At 42.6% G+C, this 17325-nt stretch overlaps 1 protein-coding gene across 1 annotated transcript in view; it reads left to right on the plus strand.

The window, feature by feature from the left end:
* LOC311025004 (NACHT, LRR and PYD domains-containing protein 1b allele 5-like) overlaps positions 1 to 17325 on the plus strand; it is a 174164-nt gene that overhangs the window by 29969 nt on the left and 126870 nt on the right. The window contains exons 5-7 of the mRNA XM_084027661.1: positions 16324 to 16603; positions 17023 to 17081; positions 17181 to 17254. Of these exons, the coding sequence (XP_083883787.1) occupies positions 16324 to 16603; positions 17023 to 17081; positions 17181 to 17254 (413 nt within the window). The remainder of the gene's footprint in view (positions 1 to 16323; positions 16604 to 17022; positions 17082 to 17180; positions 17255 to 17325) is intronic.

Raw genomic sequence — 17325 nt, forward strand, 5'->3', positions numbered from 1 at the left:
TGAACTCAGCTGTCACTCAAGTACTACCGAGTACTACCAAGTACCACCGAGTACTACTGAGACTCAAGTACTGAGAACTAGTAGGTACTATGTACTTGCAAACAGTTGAGTGCTTCGCACTCAACTGTTTCCCAGTACATGTCACTGAACTCAGCTGCCACTCAAGTACTACCGAGTACTACCAAGTACTAGCGAGTACTAGCGAGTACTAGCGAGTAGTACTGAGACTCAAGTACTGAGAACTACTAGGTACAATGTATTGTCAAACAGTTGAGTGCTTCGCACTCAACTGTTTCCCTGTACAGGTCACTGAACTCAGCTGTCACTCAAGTACTAGCGAGTACTACCGAGTACTACCGAGTACTACTGAGTCTCAAGTACTGAGAACTACTAGGTACAATGTATTGTCAAACAGTTGAGTGCTTCGCACTCAAGTGTTTCCCTGTACAGGTCACTGAACTCAGCTGTCACTCAAGTACTACCGAGCACTACCGAGTACTACCGAGTACTAGCGAGTACTAGCGAGTACTACTGAGACTCAAGTACTGAGAACTACTAGGTACAGGTCACTGAACTCAGCTGTCACTCAAGTACTACCGAGTACTACCGAGTACTACTGAGACTCAAGTACTGAGAACTACTAGGTACAATGTATTGTAAAACAGTTGAGTGCTTCGCACTCAACTGTTAGCCAATACATGTCACTGAACTCAGCTGTCACTCAAGTACTACCGAGCACTACCGAGTACTAGCGAGTACTAGCGAGTACTACTGAGACTCAAGTACTGAGAACTACTAGGTACAGGTCACTGAACTCAGCTGTCACTCAAGTACTACCGAGTACTCCATTTTAAAGTTTAAATGGAGTTTCTAGGTGAAAGTATGGCTGAGCTGAAGAGGTTTGACTAAAAAAACTACATATCCCACTACTAATGTAGTTTTAGTACATTCCTGTCCTCCAATCAGAGCACACCTGCTGTCAGTTATGAAGATCAGTGCCACACAGTGCTGTCACCATGGCAACGGCCCTTGCTGCGTGTGTATGACTGCTTTGGAGCGTCTCTCTGCTTCTCTCTATCGCTCAATTCCCCCTCTGCGCTTGGGTCCGAACAAAAGCATGCCACGCTCACACCGAAACTCCTATCGCCAAAATTTTCGCACCGTTAGCGCCACGAGACTCGGCTGAAGACACTGATGACTTTTATTTTTTCCTAGTGTCAGAAATGTGGACGCTAGGGCGAGTTAGAAATGCTGTTCAGATCAGGTTTCTTTGAAAATCTGCTTCTAAATTAACATTGGAGCGGATGACGAGAAAACCTGACTTGGCCGCGCTTAGAGGTTGCTAGTTCAAATTCTGTAAATCGCACAGACTTTTTGAGCACATTGTGAGCGACAGGACAAGTTTGTCTACAAAATTGGAAAATATCACGTCTGTAGAGTGAAGATTGTGGCCGGGAGGAGTTTGGAAAGAAAAAAACACTGAGAAGCCCCCACACTCTAAGCGATGATGTCACGCACTCTAGCCCAGAAGGTTCCGCGCAATACACACCCATTGTAATCTCAGGATTTCTCCCAAAACGATCATGGTCATTGAACAGTGATTGATCAAAAACTATATGAGCTATTGAAACGCGGATTGGCACACCAGCACACAAGACTTGTGTCTACGTTTTAGAGTTTAAATGGAGCTTCTAGGTGAAAGTATGCCTGTGCAGCAGGCGTTTGAAAAGCTACCTTTTCTGCTTTTTTTTTTTCGCTCGTCCCATTCATTTCAATGGGGAAATTTCGGTGGTTTTTCGCGACTTACGTCGCGAAAAATTAATATTCTGGACTTCTTTTTAGTAGCACACCGATCCCGATCAAGGCGCACGTTTTGATGTAACATTCGCGTAGGTGCTCGTTTTTGTTTGGCAGTTTTAGGGAATCAAAAAAAAAGAGGAAGAGGAAGAATAAGAAGAAAAAACACGCAGGATTTCAATAGGTGGCTGTGCTTCGCACAGCCACCTACTGTTTGTCTCTGCAAACAGTAGGTGGCTGTGCTTAGCACTGCCTCCCTAATAAGAAACTAGAAAATTCCCCCGCCGGGAAATTTTGAGAGGGAGGCAGTGGGCCGCCGCCCGGGGGTAAAAGTTTAAAGTTTAAACGGAGTTTCTAGGTGAAAGTATGCCCGAGCAGACGACGTTTGACTAAAAAAACTACATTTCCCACTACTAAATGTAGTTTTTAGTACATTCCTGTCCACCAATCAGAGCACACCACTCGTGTCTCCATTTTAAAGTTTAAATGGAGTTTCTAGGTGAAAGTATGACCGAGCTGAAGACGTTTGACTAAAAAAACTACATTTCCCACTACTAAATGTAGTTCTTAGTACATTCCTGTCCACCAATCAGAGCACACCACTCGTGTCTCCATTTTAAAGTTTAAATGGAGTTTCTAGGTGAAAATATGCCCTGAACTCAGCTGTCACTCAAGTACTACCGAGTACTAGCGAGTACTACCGAGTACTACCAAGTACTACCGAGTACTACTGAGACTCAAGTACTGAGAACTACTAGGTACAATGTATTGTAAAACAGTTGAGTGCTTCGCACTCAACTGTTAGCCAATACATGTCACTGAACTCAGCTGTCACTCAAGTACTACCGAGCACTACCGAGTACTACCGAGTACTACCGAGTACTACTGAGACTCAAGTACTGAGAACTACTAGGTACAGGTCACTGAACTCAGCTGTCACTCAAGTACTACCGAGTACTCCATTTTAAAGTTTAAATGGAGTTTCTAGGTGAAAGTATGGCTGAGCTGAAGAGGTTTGACTAAAAAAACTACATATCCCACTACTAATGTAGTTTTAGTACATTCCTGTCCTCCAATCAGAGCACACCTGCTGTCAGTTATGAAGATCAGTGCCACACAGTGCTGTCACCATGGCAACGGCCCTTGCTGCGTGTGTATGACTGCTTTGGAGCGTCTCTCTGCTTCTCTCTAACGCTCAATTCCCCCTCTGCGCATGGGTCCGAACAAAAGCTTGCCACGCTCACACCGAAACTCCTATCGCCAAAATTTTCGCACCGTTAGCGCCACGAGACTCGGCTGAAGACACTGATGACTTTTATTTTTTCCTAGTGTCAGAAATGTGGACGCTAGGGCGAGTTAGAAATGCTGTTCAGATCAGGTTTCTTTGAAAATCTGCTTCTAAATTAACATTGGAGCGGATGACGAGAAAACCTGACTTGGCCGCGCTTAGAGGTTGCTAGTTCAAATTCTGTAAATCGCACAGACTTTTTGAGCACATTGTGAGAGACAGGACAAGTTTGTCTACAAAATTGGAAAATATCACGTCTGTAGAGTGAAGATTGTGGCCGGGAGGAGTTTGGAAAGAAAAAAACACTGAGAAGCCCCCACACTCTAAGCGATGATGTCACGCACTCTAGCCCAGAAGGTTCCGCGCAATACACACCCATTGTAATCTCAGGATTTCTCCCAAAACGATCATGGTCATTGAACAGTGATTGATCAAAAACTATATGAGCTATTGAAACGCGGATTGACACACCAGGACACAAGACTTGTGTCTACGTTTTAGAGTTTAAATGGAGCTTCTAGGTGAAAGTATGACTGCGCAGCAGGCGTTTGAAAAACGACAATGAATGTTCCTTTTTTTTCGCTCGTCCCATTCATTTCAATGGGAAAATTTCGGTGGTTTTTCGCGACTAGCGTCGCGAAAAATTAATATTCTGGACATCTTTTAAGTAGCACACCGATCCCAATCAAGGCGCACGTTTTGATGTTACATTCGCGTAGGTGCTCGTTTATGTTTTTTAGGAGTAGGAAATCAAAAAAAGGTAAGAAGAGGAAGAATAACTAGAAAATTCCCCCGCCGGGAAATTTTGAGAGGGAGGCACTGGGCCGCCGCCCGGGGGTAAAAGTTTAAAGTTTAAACGGAGTTTCTAGGTGAAAGTATGCCCGAGCAGACGACGTTTGACTAAAAAAACTACATTTCCCACTACTAAATGTAGTTTTTAGTACATTCCTGTCAACCAATCAGAGCACACCACTCGTGTCTCCATTTTAAAGTTTAAATGGAGTTTCTAGGTGAAAGTATGATCGAGCAAAAGACGTTTGACTAAAAAAACTACATTTCCCAATACTAAATGTAGTTTTTCAGTACATTCCTGTGCACCAATCAGAGCACACCACTCGTGTCTCCATTTTAAAGTTTAAATGGAGTTTCTAGGTGAAAGTATGACCAAGCAGAAGACGTTTGACTAAAAAAACTACATTTCCCATTACTAAATGTAGTTTTTAGTATATACCTGTCCACCAATCAGAGCACACCACTCGTGTCTCCATTTTAAAGTTTAAATGGAGTTTCTAGGTGAAAGTATGGACGAGCAGACGACGTTTGACTAAAAAAACTACATTTCCCACTACTAAATGTAGTTTTTAGTACATTACTGTCCACCAATCAGAGCACACCACTCGTCTCTCCATTTTAAAGTTTAAATGGAGTTTCTAGGTGAAAGTATGCCCGAGCAGAAGAGGTTTGACTAAAAAAACTACATTTCCCACTACTAAATGTAGTTTTTAGTACATTCCTGTCCACCAATCAGAGCACACCACTCGTGTCTCCATTTTAAAGTTTAAATGGAGTTTCTAGGTGAAAGTATGGCCGAGCTGAAGACGTTTGACTAAAAAGACTACATTTCCCACTACTAAATGTAGTTCTTAGTACATTCCTCTCCACCAATCAGAGCACACCACTCGTGTCTCCATTTTAAAGTTTAAATGGAGTTTCTAGCTGAAAGTATGGACGAGAAGAAGACGTTTGACTAAAAAAACTACATTTCCCACTACTAAATGTAGTTCTTAGTACATTCCTGTCCACCAATCAGAGCACACCACTCGTGTCTCCATTTTAAAGTTTAAATGGAGTTTCTGGGTGAAAGTATGGACGAGAAGAAGACGTTTGACTAAAAAAACTACATTTCCCACTACTAAATGTAGTTCTTAGTACATTCCTGTCCACCAATCAGAGCACACCACTCGTGTCTCCATTTTAAAGTTTAAATGGAGTTTCTGGGTGAAAGTATGGACGAGAAGAAGACGTTTGACTAAAAAAACTACATTTCCCACTACTAAATGTAGTTCTTAGTACATTCCTGTCCACCAATCAGAGCACACCACTCGTCTCTCCATTTTAAAGTGTAAATGGAGTTTCTAGGTGAAAATATGCCCTGAACTCAGCTGTCACTCAAGTATTACCGAGTACTAGCGAGTACTAGCGAGTACTACCAAGTACTACCGAGTACTACTGAGTCTCAAGTACTGAGAACTACTAGGTACAATGTATTGTCAAACAGTTGAGTGCTTCGCACTCAACTGTTTCCCTGTACAGGTCACTGAACTCAGCTGTCACTCAAGTACTAGCGAGTACTACCGAGTACTACCGAGTACTACTGAGTCTCAAGTACTGAGAACTACTAGGTACAATGTATTGTCAAACAGTTGAGTGCTTCGCACTCAACTGTTTCCCAGTACATGTCACTGAACTCAGCTGTCACTCAAGTACTACCGAGTACTACCGAGTACTACCAAGTACTACCGAGTACTACTGAGACTCAAGTACTGAGAACTACTAGGTACAATGTACTTGCAAACAGTTGAGTGCTTCGCACTCAACTGTATGCCAGTACTTGTGTCTCATTTTAAAGTTTAAATGGAGTGTCTAGGTGAAAGTATGGACGAGCAGAAGAGGTTTGACTAAAAAAACTACATATCCCACTACTAATGTAGTTTTAGTACATTCCTGTCCTCCAATCAGAGCACACCTGCTGTCAGTTATGAAAATCAGTGCCACACAGTGCTGTCACCATGGCAACGGCCCTTGCTGCGTGTGTATGACTGCTTTGGAGCGTCTCTCTGCTTCTCTCTAACGCTCAATTCCCCCTCTGCGCATGGGTCCGAACAAAAGCTTGCCACGCTCACACCGAAACTCCTATCGCCAAAATTTTCGCACCGTTAGCGCCACGAGACTCGGCTGAAGACACTGATGACTTTTATTTTTTCCTAGTGTCAGAAATGTGGACGCTAGGGCGAGTTAGAAATGCTGTTCATATCAGGTTTCTTTGAAAATCTGCTTCTAAATTAACATTGGAGCGGATGACGAGAAAACCTGACTTGGCCGCGCTTAGAGGTTGCTAGTTCAAATTCTGTAAATCGCACAGACTTTTTGAGCACATTGTGAGAGACAGGACAAGTTTGTCTACAAAATTGGAAAATATCACGTCTGTAGAGTGAAGACTGTGGCCGGGAGGAGTTTGGAAAGAAAAATCTACTGAGAAGCCCCCACACTCTAACTGATGATGTCACGCACTCTAGCCCAGAAGGTTCCGCGCAATACACACCCATTATAATCTCATGATTTCTCCCAAAACGATCATGGTCATTGAACAGTGATTGATCAAAAACTATATGAGCTACTGAAACGCGGATTGGCACACCAGCACACAAGACTTGTGTCTACGTTTTGGAGTTTAAATGGAGTTTCTAGGTGAAAGTATGACTGAGCAGCAGGCGTTTGAAAAGCTACATTTTCTGTTTTGTTTTTTTCGCTCGTCCCATTCATTTCAATGGGGAAATTTCAGTGGTTTTTCGCGACTTACGTCGCGAAAAATTAATATTCTGGACATTTTTGAAGTAGCACACCGATCCCGATCAAGGCGCACGTTTTGATGTTACATTCGCGTAGGTGCTCGTTTTTGTTTGGCAGTTTTAGCGAATCAAAAAAAGGTAAGAAGAGGAATAATAAGAAGAAAAAACACGTCGGATTTCAATAGGTGGCTGTGCTTCGCACAGCCACCTACTGTTTGTCTCTGCAAACAGTAGGTGGCTGTGCTTAGCACTGCCTCCCTAACTAGAAAATTCCCCCGCCGGGAAATTTTGAGAGGGAGGCAGTGGGCCGACGCCCGGGGGTGTGTCTGTAAAAGTTTAAAGTTTAAACGGAGTTTCTAGGTGAAAGAATGACCGAGCAGAAGACGTTTGACTAAAAAAACTACATTTCCCACTACTAAATGTAGTTTTTAGTACATTCCTGTCCACCAATCAGAGCACACCACTCGTGTCTCCATTTTAAAGTTTAAATGGAGTTTCTAGGTGAAAGTATGGACGAGAAGAAGACGTTTGACTAAAAAAACTACATTTCCCACTACTAAATGTAGTTTTAGTACATTCCTGTCCACCAATCAGAGCACACCACTCGTGTCTCCATTTTAAAGTTTAAACGGAGTTTCTAGGTGAAAGTATGTCCGAGTAGAAGACGTTTGACTAAAAAAACTACATTTCCCACTACTAAATGTAGTTTTAGTACATTCCTGTCCACCAATCAGAGCACACCACTCATGTCTCCATTTTAAAGTTTAAATGGAGTTTCTAGGTGAAAGTATGTCCGAGTAGAAGACGTTTGACTAAAAAAACTACATTTCCCATTACTAAATGTAGTTTTAGTACATTCCTGTCCACCAATCAGAGCACACCACTCGTGTCTCCATTTTAAAGTTTAAATGGAGTTTCTAGGTGAAAGTATGGCTGAGTTGAAGACGTTTGACTAAAAAAACTACATTTCCCACTACTAAATGTAGTTTTAGTACATTCCTGTCCACCAATCAGAGCACACCACTCGTGTCTCCATTTTAAAGTTTAAATGGAGTTTCTAGGTGAAAGTATGGCTGAGTTGAAGACGTTTGACTAAAAAAACTACATTTCCCACTACTAAATGTAGTTTTAGTACATTCCTCTCCACCATTCAGAGCACACCACTCGTGTCTCCATTTTAAAGTTTAAATGGAGTTTCTAGGTGAAAATATGCCCTGAACTCAGCTGTCACTCAAGTACTACCGAGTACTAGCGAGTACTAGCGAGTACTACCGAGTACTACCAAGTACTACCGAGTACTACTGAGTCTCAAGTACTGAGAACTACTAGGTACAATGTATTATCAAACAGTTGAGTGCTTCGCACTCAACTGTTTCCCTGTACAGGTCACTGAACTCAGCTGTCACTCAAGTAGTACCGAGTACTACCAAGTACTACCGAGTACTACTGAGTCTCAAGTACTGAGAACTACTAGGTACAATGTATTGTCAAACAGTTGAGTGCTTCGCACTCAACTGTTTCCCTGTACAGGTCACTGAACTCAGCTGTCACTCAAGTACTACCGAGTACTACCGAGTACTACCGAGTACTACTGAGACTCAAGTACTGAGAACTACTAGGTACAATGTACTTGCAAACAGTTGAGTGCTCCGCACTCAACTGTACTTGTGTCTAATTTTAAAGTTTAAATGGAGTTTCTCGGTGAAAGAATGGCTGAGCTGAAATTGTTTGACTAAAAAAACTACATATCCCACTACTAATGTAGTTTTAGTACATTCCTGTCCTCCAATCAGAGCACACCTGCTGTCAGTTATGAAGATCAGTGCCACACAGTGCTGTCACCATGGCAACGGCCCTTGCTGCGTGTGTATGACTGCTTTGGAGCGTCTCTCTGCTTCTCTCTATCGCTCAATTCCCCCTCTGCACATGGGTCCGAACAAAAGCATGCCACGCTCACACCGAAACTCCTATCGCCAAAATTTTCGCACCGTTAGCGCCACGAGACTCGGCTGAAGACACTGATGACTTTTATTTTTTCCTAGTGTCAGAAATGTGGACGCTAGGGCGAGTTAGAAATGCTGTTCATATCAGGTTTCTTTGAAAATCTGCTTCTAAATTAACATTAGAGCGGATGACGAGAAAACCTGACTTGGCCGCGCTTAGAGGTTGCTAGTTCAAATTCTGTAAATCGCACAGACTTTTTGAGCACATTGTGAGCGACAGGACAAGTTTGTCTACAAAATTGGAAAATATCACGTCTGTAGAGTGAAGATTGTGGCCGGGAGGAGTTTGGAAAGGAAAAAGATCTGAGAAGCCCCCACACTCTAACTGATGATGTCACGCACTCTAGCCCAGAAGGTTCCGCGCAATACACACCCATTATAATCTCACGATTTCTCCCAAAACGATCATGGTCATTGAACAGTGATTGATCAAAAACTATAAGAGCTATTGAAACGCGGATTGACACACCAAGACAGAAGACTTGTGTCTACGTTTTAGAGTTTAAATGGAGTTTCTAGGTGAAAGTATGACTGCGCAGCAGGCGTTTGAAAAGCTACAATTTCTGCTTTCTTTTTTTCGCTCATTTTTTACTAATCCCATTCATTTCAATGGGGAAATTTCGGTGGTTTTTCGCGACTTCCGTCGCGAAAAATTAATATTCTGGACTTCTTTTAAATAGCACACCGATCCCGATCAAGGCGCACGTTTTGATGTAACATTCACGTAGGTGCTCGTTTTTGTTTGGCAGTTTTAGGGAATCAAAAAAAGGTAAGAAGAGGAAGAATAAGAAAAAACACGCAGGATAACAATAGGTGGCTGTGCTTCGCACAGCCACCTACTGTTTGTCTCTGCAAACAGTAGGTGGCTGTGCTTAGCACTGCCTCCCTAACTAGAAAATTCCCCCGCCGGGAAATTTTGAGAGGGAGGCAGTGGGCCGCCGCCCGGGGGTGTGTCTGTAAAAGTTGAAAGTTTAAACGGAGTTTCTAGGTGAAAGAATGACCGAGCAGAAGACGTTTGACTAAAAAAACTACATTTCCCACTACTAAATGTAGTTTTTAGTACATTCCTGTCCACCAATCAGAGCACACCACTCGTGTCTCCATTTTAAAGTTTAAATGGAGTTTCTAGGTGAAAGTATGGACGAGAAGAAGACGTTTGACTAAAAAAACTACATTTCCCACTACTAAATGTAGTTCTTAGTACATTCCTGTCCACCAATCAGAGCACACCACTCGTGTCTCCATTTTAAAGTTTAAATGGAGTTTCTAGGTGAAAGTATGACCGAGCAAAAGACGTTTGACTAAAAAAACTACATTTCCCACTACTAAATGTAGTTTTTAGTACATTCCTGTCCACCAATCAGAGCACACCACTCGTGTCTCCATTTTAAAGTTTAAATGGAGTTTCTAGGTGAAAATATGCCCTGAACTCAGCTGTCACTCAAGTACTACCGAGTACTAGCGAGTACTACCGAGTACTACCAAGTACTACCGAGTACTACTGAGTCTCAAGTACTGAGAACTACTAGGTACAATGTATTGTCAAACAGTTGAGTGCTTCGCACTCAACTGTTTCCCAGTACATGTCACTGAACTCAGCTGTCACTCAAGTACTACCGAGTACTACCAAGTACTACCGAGTACTACTGAGTCTCAAGTACTGAGAACTACTAGGTACAATGTATTGTCAAACAGTTGAGTGCTTCGCACTCAACTGTTTCCCAGTACATGTCACTGAACTCAGCTGTCACTCAAGTACTACCGAGTACTACCAAGTACCACCGAGTACTACTGAGACTCAAGTACTGAGAACTAGTAGGTACTATGTACTTGCAAACAGTTGAGTGCTTCGCACTCAACTGTTTCCCAGTACATGTAACTGAACTCAGCTGCCACTCAAGTACTACCGAGTACTACAGAGTACTACAGAGTACTACCGAGTACTAGCGAGTACTACTGAGACTCAAGTACTGAGAACTACTAGGTACAGGTCACTGAACTCAGCTGTCACTCAAGTACTACCGAGTACTCCATTTTAAAGTTTAAATGGAGTTTCTAGGTGAAAGTATGGCTGAGCTGAAGAGGTTTGACTAAAAAAACTACATATCCCACTACTAATGTAGTTTTAGTACATTCCTGTCCTCCAATCAGAGCACACCTGCTGTCAGTTATGAAGATCAGTGCCACACAGTGCTGTCACCATGGCAACGGCCCTTGCTGCGTGTGTATGACTGCTTTGGAGCGTCTCTCTGCCTCTCTCTATCGCTCAATTCCCCCTCTGCGCATGGGTCCGAACAAAAGCATGCCACGCTCACACCGAAACTCCTATCGCCAAAATTTTCGCACCGTTAGCGCCACGAGACTCGGCTGAAGACACTGATGACTTTTATTTTTTCCTAGTGTCAGAAATGTGGACGCTAGGGCGAGTTAGAAATGTTGTTCAGATCAGGTTTCTTTGAAAATCTGCTTCTAAATTAACATTAGAGCGGATGACGAGAAAACCTGACTTGGCCGCGCTTAGAGGTTGCTAGTTCAAATTCTGTAAATCGCACAGACTTTTTGAGCACATTGTGAGAGACAGGACAAGTTTGTCTACAAAATTGGAAAATATCACGTCTGTAGAGTGAAGATTGTGGCCGGGAGGAGTTTGGAAAGAAAAAAACACTGAGAAGCCCCCACACTCTAAGCGATGATGTCACGCACTCTAGCCCAGAAGGTTCCGCGCAATACACACCCATTGTAATCTCAGGATTTCTCCCAAAACGATCATGGTCATTGAACAGTGATTGATCAAAAACTATATGAGCTATTGAAACGCGGATTGACACACCAGGACACAAGACTTGTGTCTACGTTTTAGAGTTTAAATGGAGTTTCTAGCTGAAAGTATGACTGAGCAGCAGGCTTTTGAAAAGCTACAATTTCTGCTTTTTTTTTTCGCTCATTTTTTACTAATCCCATTCATTTCAATGGGGAAATTTCAGTGGTTTTTCGCGACTTACGTCGCGAAAAATTAATATTCTGGACATCTTTTAAATAGCACACCGATCCCGATCAAGGCGCACGTTTTGATGTAACATTCGCGTAGGTGCTCGTTTTTGTTTAGCAGTTTTAGGGAATCAAAAAAAAAGAGGAAGAGGAATAATAAGAAGAAACACGCAGGATAACAATAGGTGGCTGTGCTTCGCACAGCCACCTACTGTTTGTCTCTGCAAACAGTAGGTGGCTGTGCTTAGCACTGCCTCCCTAACTAGAAAATTCCCCCGCCGGGAAATTTTGAGAGGGAGGCAGTGGGCCGCCGCCCGGGGGTAAAAGTTTAAAGTTTAAACGGAGTTTCTAGGTGAAAGAATGACCGAGCAGAAGACGTTTGACTAAAAAAACTACATTTCCCACTACTAAATGTAGTTTTAGTACATTCCTGTCCACCAATCAGAGCACACCACTCGTGTCTCCATTTTAAAGTTTAAATGGAGTTTCTAGGTGAAAGTATGTCCGAGTAGAAGACGTTTGACTAAAAAAACTACATTTCCCATTACTAAATGTAGTTTTTAGTACATTCCTGTCCACCAATCAGAGCACACCACTCGTGTCTCCATTTTAAAGTTTAAATGGAGTTTCTAGGTGAAAGTATGGACGAGAAGAAGACGTTTGACTAAAAAAACTACATTTCCCACTACTAAATGTAGTTCTTAGTACATTCCTGTCCACCAATCAGAGCACACCACTCGTGTCTCCATTTTAAAGTTTAAATGGAGTTTCTAGGTTAAAGTATGCCCGAGCAGACGACGTTTGACTAAAAAAACTACATTTCCCACTATAAATGTAGTTTTTAGTACATTCCTGTCAACCAATCAGAGCACACCACTCGTGTCTCCATTTTAAAGTTTAAATGGAGTTTCTAGGTGAAAGTATGACCGAGCAAAAGACGTTTGACTAAAAAAACTACATTTCCCAATACTAAATGTAGTTTTTAGTACATTCCTGTCCACCAATCAGAGCACACCACTCGTGTCTCCATTTTAAAGTTTAAATGGAGTTTCTAGGTGAAAGTATGGACGAGTAGAAGACGTTTGATTAAAAAAACTACATTTCCCATTACTAAATGTAGTTTTTAGTACATTCCTGTCCAACAATCAGAGCACACCACTCGTGTCTCCATTTTAAAGTTTAAATGGAGTTTCTAGGTGAAAGTATGGACGAGAAGAAGACGTTTGACTAAAAAAACTACATTTCCCACTACTAAATATAGTTTTTAGTACATTCCTGTCCACCAATCAGAGCACACCACTCGTCTCTCCATTTTAAAGTTTAAATGGAGTTTCTAGGTGAAAATATGCCCTGAATTCAGCTGTCACTCAAGTACTACCGAGTACTAGCGAGTACTACCGAGTACTACCAAGTACTACCGAGTACTACTGAGTCTCAAGTACTGAGAACTACTAGGTACAATGTATTGTCAAACAGTTGAGTGCTTCGCACTCAACTGTTTCCCAGTACACGTCACTGAACTCAGCTGTCACTCAAGTACTACCGAGTACTACCAAGTACTACCGAGTACTACCAAGTACTACCGAGTACTACCAAGTACTACCGAGTACTACTGAGTCTCAAGTACTGAGAACTACTAGGTACAATGTATTGTCAAACAGTTGAGTGCTTCGCACTCAACTGTTTCCCAGTACATGTCACTGAACTCAGCTGCCACTCAAGTACTACCGAGTACTACCGAGTACTACCGAGTACTACCGAGTACTACTGAGTCTCAAGTACTGAGAACTACTAGGTACAATGTATTGTCAAACAGTTGAGTGCTTCGCACTCAACTGTTTCCCTGTACAGGTCACTGAACTCAGCTGTCACTCAAGTACTACCGAGTACTACCGAGTACTACCAAGTACTACCGAGTACTACTGAGACTCAAGTACTGAGAACTACTAGGTACAATGTACTTGCAAACAGTTGAGTGCTTCGCACTCAACTGTATGCCAGTACTTGTGTCTCATTTTAAAGTTTAAATGGAGTGTCTAGGTGAAAGAATGGACGAGCAGAAGAGGTTTGACTAAAAAAACTACATATCCCACTACTAATGTAGTTTTAGTACATTCCTGTCCTCCAATCAGAGCACACCTGCTGTCAGATATGAAGATCAGTGCCACACAGTGCTGTCACCATGGCAACGGCCCTTGCTGCATGTGTATGACTGCTTTGGAGCGTCTCTCTGCTTCTCTCTATCGCTCAATTCCCCCTCTGCGCATGGGTCCGAACAAAAGCATGCCACGCTCACACCGAAACTCCTATCGCCAAAATTTTCGCACCGTTAGCGCCACGAGACTCGGCTGAAGACACTGATGACTTTTATTTTTTCCTAGTGTCAGAAATGTGGACGCTAGGGCGAGTTAGAAATGCTGTTCATATCAGGTTTCTTTGAAAATCTGCTTCTAAATTAACATTAGAGCGGATGACGAGAAAACCTGACTTGGCCGCGCTTAGAGGTTGCTAGTTCAAATTCTGTAAATCGCACAGACTTTTTGAGCACATTGTGAGCGACAGGACAAGTTTGTCTACAAAATTGTAAAATATCACGTCTGTAGAGTGAAGACTGTGGCCGGGAGGAGTTTGGAAAGAAAAATCTACTGAGAAGCCCCCACACTCTAACTGATGATGTCACGCACTCTAGCCCAGAAGGTTCCGCGCAATACACACCCATTATAATCTCATGATTTCTCCCAAAACGATCATGGTCATTGAACAGTGATTGATCAAAAACTATATGAGCTATTGAAACGCGGATTGGCACACCAGCACACAAGACTTGTGTCTACGTTTTAGAGTTTAAATGGAGTTTCTAGCTGAAAGTATGACTGAGCAGCAGGTGTTTGAAAAGCTACATTTTCTCCTTTTTTTTTTCGCTCATTTTTTACTAATCCCATTCATTTCAATGGGGAAATTTCAGTGGTTTTTCGCGACTTACGTCGCGAAAAATTAATATTCTGGACTTCTTTTAAATAGCACACCGATCCCGATCAAGGCGCACGTTTTGATGTAACATTCGCGTAGGTGCTCGTTTTTGTTTGGCAGTTTTAGGGAATCAAAAAAAAAGAGGAAGAGGAATAATAAGAAGAAACACGCAGGATAACAATAGGTGGCTGTGCTTCGCACAGCCACCTACTGTTTGTCTCTGCAAACAGTAGGTGGCTGTGCTTAGCACTGCCTCCCTAAAAACACGCAGGATAACAATAGGTGGCTGTGCTTCGCACAGCCACCTACTGTTTGTCTCTGCAAACAGTAGGTGGCTGTGCTTAGCACTGCCTCCCTAAAAACACGCAGGATTTCAATAGGTGGCTGTGCTTCGCACAGCCACCTACTGTTTGTCTCTGCAAACAGTAGGTGGCTGTGCTTAGCACTGCCTCCCTAAAAAACACACAGGATAACAATAGGTGGCTGTGCTTCGCACAGCCACCTACTGTTTGTCTCTGCAAACAGTAGGTGGCTGTGCTTAGCACTGCCTCCCTAATAACTAGGAAAAAATCCTATGAATAACAATAGTGCTCGGGGCTTCGCCCCGAGCACTGGTCCCTTCAGCTTATAGCTGTAGGGGCCAGTGCTCGGTGCGATTGCCCCGTGGCCCTAATAAAAACTAGGAAAAAATCCTATGAATAACAATAGTGCTCGGGGCTTCGCCCCGAGCACTGGTCCCTTCAGCTTATAGCTGTAGGGGCCAGTGCTCGGTGCGATTGCCCCGTGGCCCTAACTAGGAAAAAATCCTATGAATAACAATAGTGCTCGGGGCTTTGCCCCGAGCACTGGTCCCTTCAGCTTATAGCTGTAGGGGCCAGTGCTCGGTGCGATTGCCCCGTGGCCCTAATAACTAGATAATTTCCTCTGGGGACATTTTGAAAGGGCCACAGGGGCTACTGCCGGAGTGTGTACAATATGATGAGATTCTTCAGAGATTTCAAAAGAGACAGAGTTATTTTCGAGGCAAATACAGAGACTGCTTGCTGAAAAACTGTCCCTGAAGGGAACGCGCATCAGCTGTTTTGCATGAATTTACCTCTAAAACGGCTCCGTCTCGTAATGTTACATTATCATCACATAGCGTGGTGAATGTGAAGGTCACAACGTGTGATAATTTCTCCAAAAATGATCATGGTCATTGAACAGTGATTGATCAAAAACTATATGACCTATTGAAACATGGATTAATACACCAATAAACAAGACTTGTGTCTAAAGTTCAAACGGAGTTTCAAGGTGAAAGTATGCCTGAGCAAAAGACGTTTGAAAAACTACAATGATTGCTCTTTTTTTTCGGTCCGTCCCATTCACTTCAATGCAGAATTTTGCGCAGTTTCGTATTCTGTTGATAAAAGTAATAGTGCACCGATCCCGATCAAACCGCATGTTTTGATATATAATTTGTAGCGAATCGAAATTTGTCCGGAAGATGAAAGATAATAATGAGTAGGATAAGCAGGGGCCAGTGCTCGGTGCGCTTGCCCTGTGGCCCTAATAATAATAATAATAATAATAATAATAACCAGTTTATAAAAGGAAACAAATCATCACAGCTTTAAATGCTTACTCGGATTCAAAAGAATTAACATTTTATCACTACAGAGGTTTTATCATGTAAATGCCCTCTGATTGTGTTTAATCCCTTCAGGAAGTGCCATCAGTCCCGTTGAAGCTTTTGGAAACGTTGGAAAATTTCAACTACGATGAGCTCGAGAAATTCAAGCATGTCTTGCAGTACAGTAAAATGGAGAAAGGCCTCCCAAGAATCTCCAGACAGAGAATGGAGCTGGCAGACAAAGCCGAGATAGTGGAGCTGATGATGGAGACCTACGGCCAACAGGCTTTGGAGGTGACCAGGGAGGTTTTAACGCAGATGAACAGGAGTGATCTGGTGCAGAGGTTGTTGGACGTTAGGTCAGGATCCAAAGGCAAGTTTGTTTTTGTTTATTACACTTTAATGCCTTTTTTTTCTTAAATCAAATTGCCTGTGGACGGTCAAACAGCCATTTGAATTTGTGGTTTGAATAACGTCCGTTGAAGCACATGCTTTCGATTAGATCAGATCAGTCAGTGTTTCAGCCATGCAAGGGGCTCCATGGTAACGTCGGTGTTTGTCTTTCGGTGTGACGGACACACTGGACCATTATTGGATGCATCACAATTACATTTTGTCCAGAGATCTTTGATGATCCCTGGACATTTCCCTCAAGTACCAGTGAACTCTTGCATGGAGCGCCAATAAATGTTGTTTGTTTGTTGCTAATTATTCACTTGAAATATTTCAAGTTAAATACCACATTAATCACATGACCTTATATATCAAAATAACAAATTGAAACAAATTCAGACATGTCTTCACAAGGGCCTCTGGGACGCATGGAGCCTGAGGGTGATGGAAGCGTTATGGTAATCCTCACATCAGTTCATCACTTTCATTTGTTCATTTATGTGATGTTGCAAAAAGCCCCATCTCCACTTATTTCCAAACATCTTTGTCCTCTGCAGCAGGACTGCAGCGACTGGACTAAAGTTGAACCTGACGTGAACAGTGCAGATGCAGATGAGGCTCCGACGTACAGGTGAAAAAAGAATAAGGTCCTACATCCTGCATCACAGCAAACTGGAACTATATTCTAGGGATATATGCTCA

Source organism: Eutrigla gurnardus (assembly GCF_963514095.1).
Source record: "Eutrigla gurnardus genome assembly, chromosome: 14".
NCBI classification, from domain to species: domain Eukaryota; kingdom Metazoa; phylum Chordata; class Actinopteri; order Perciformes; family Triglidae; genus Eutrigla; species Eutrigla gurnardus.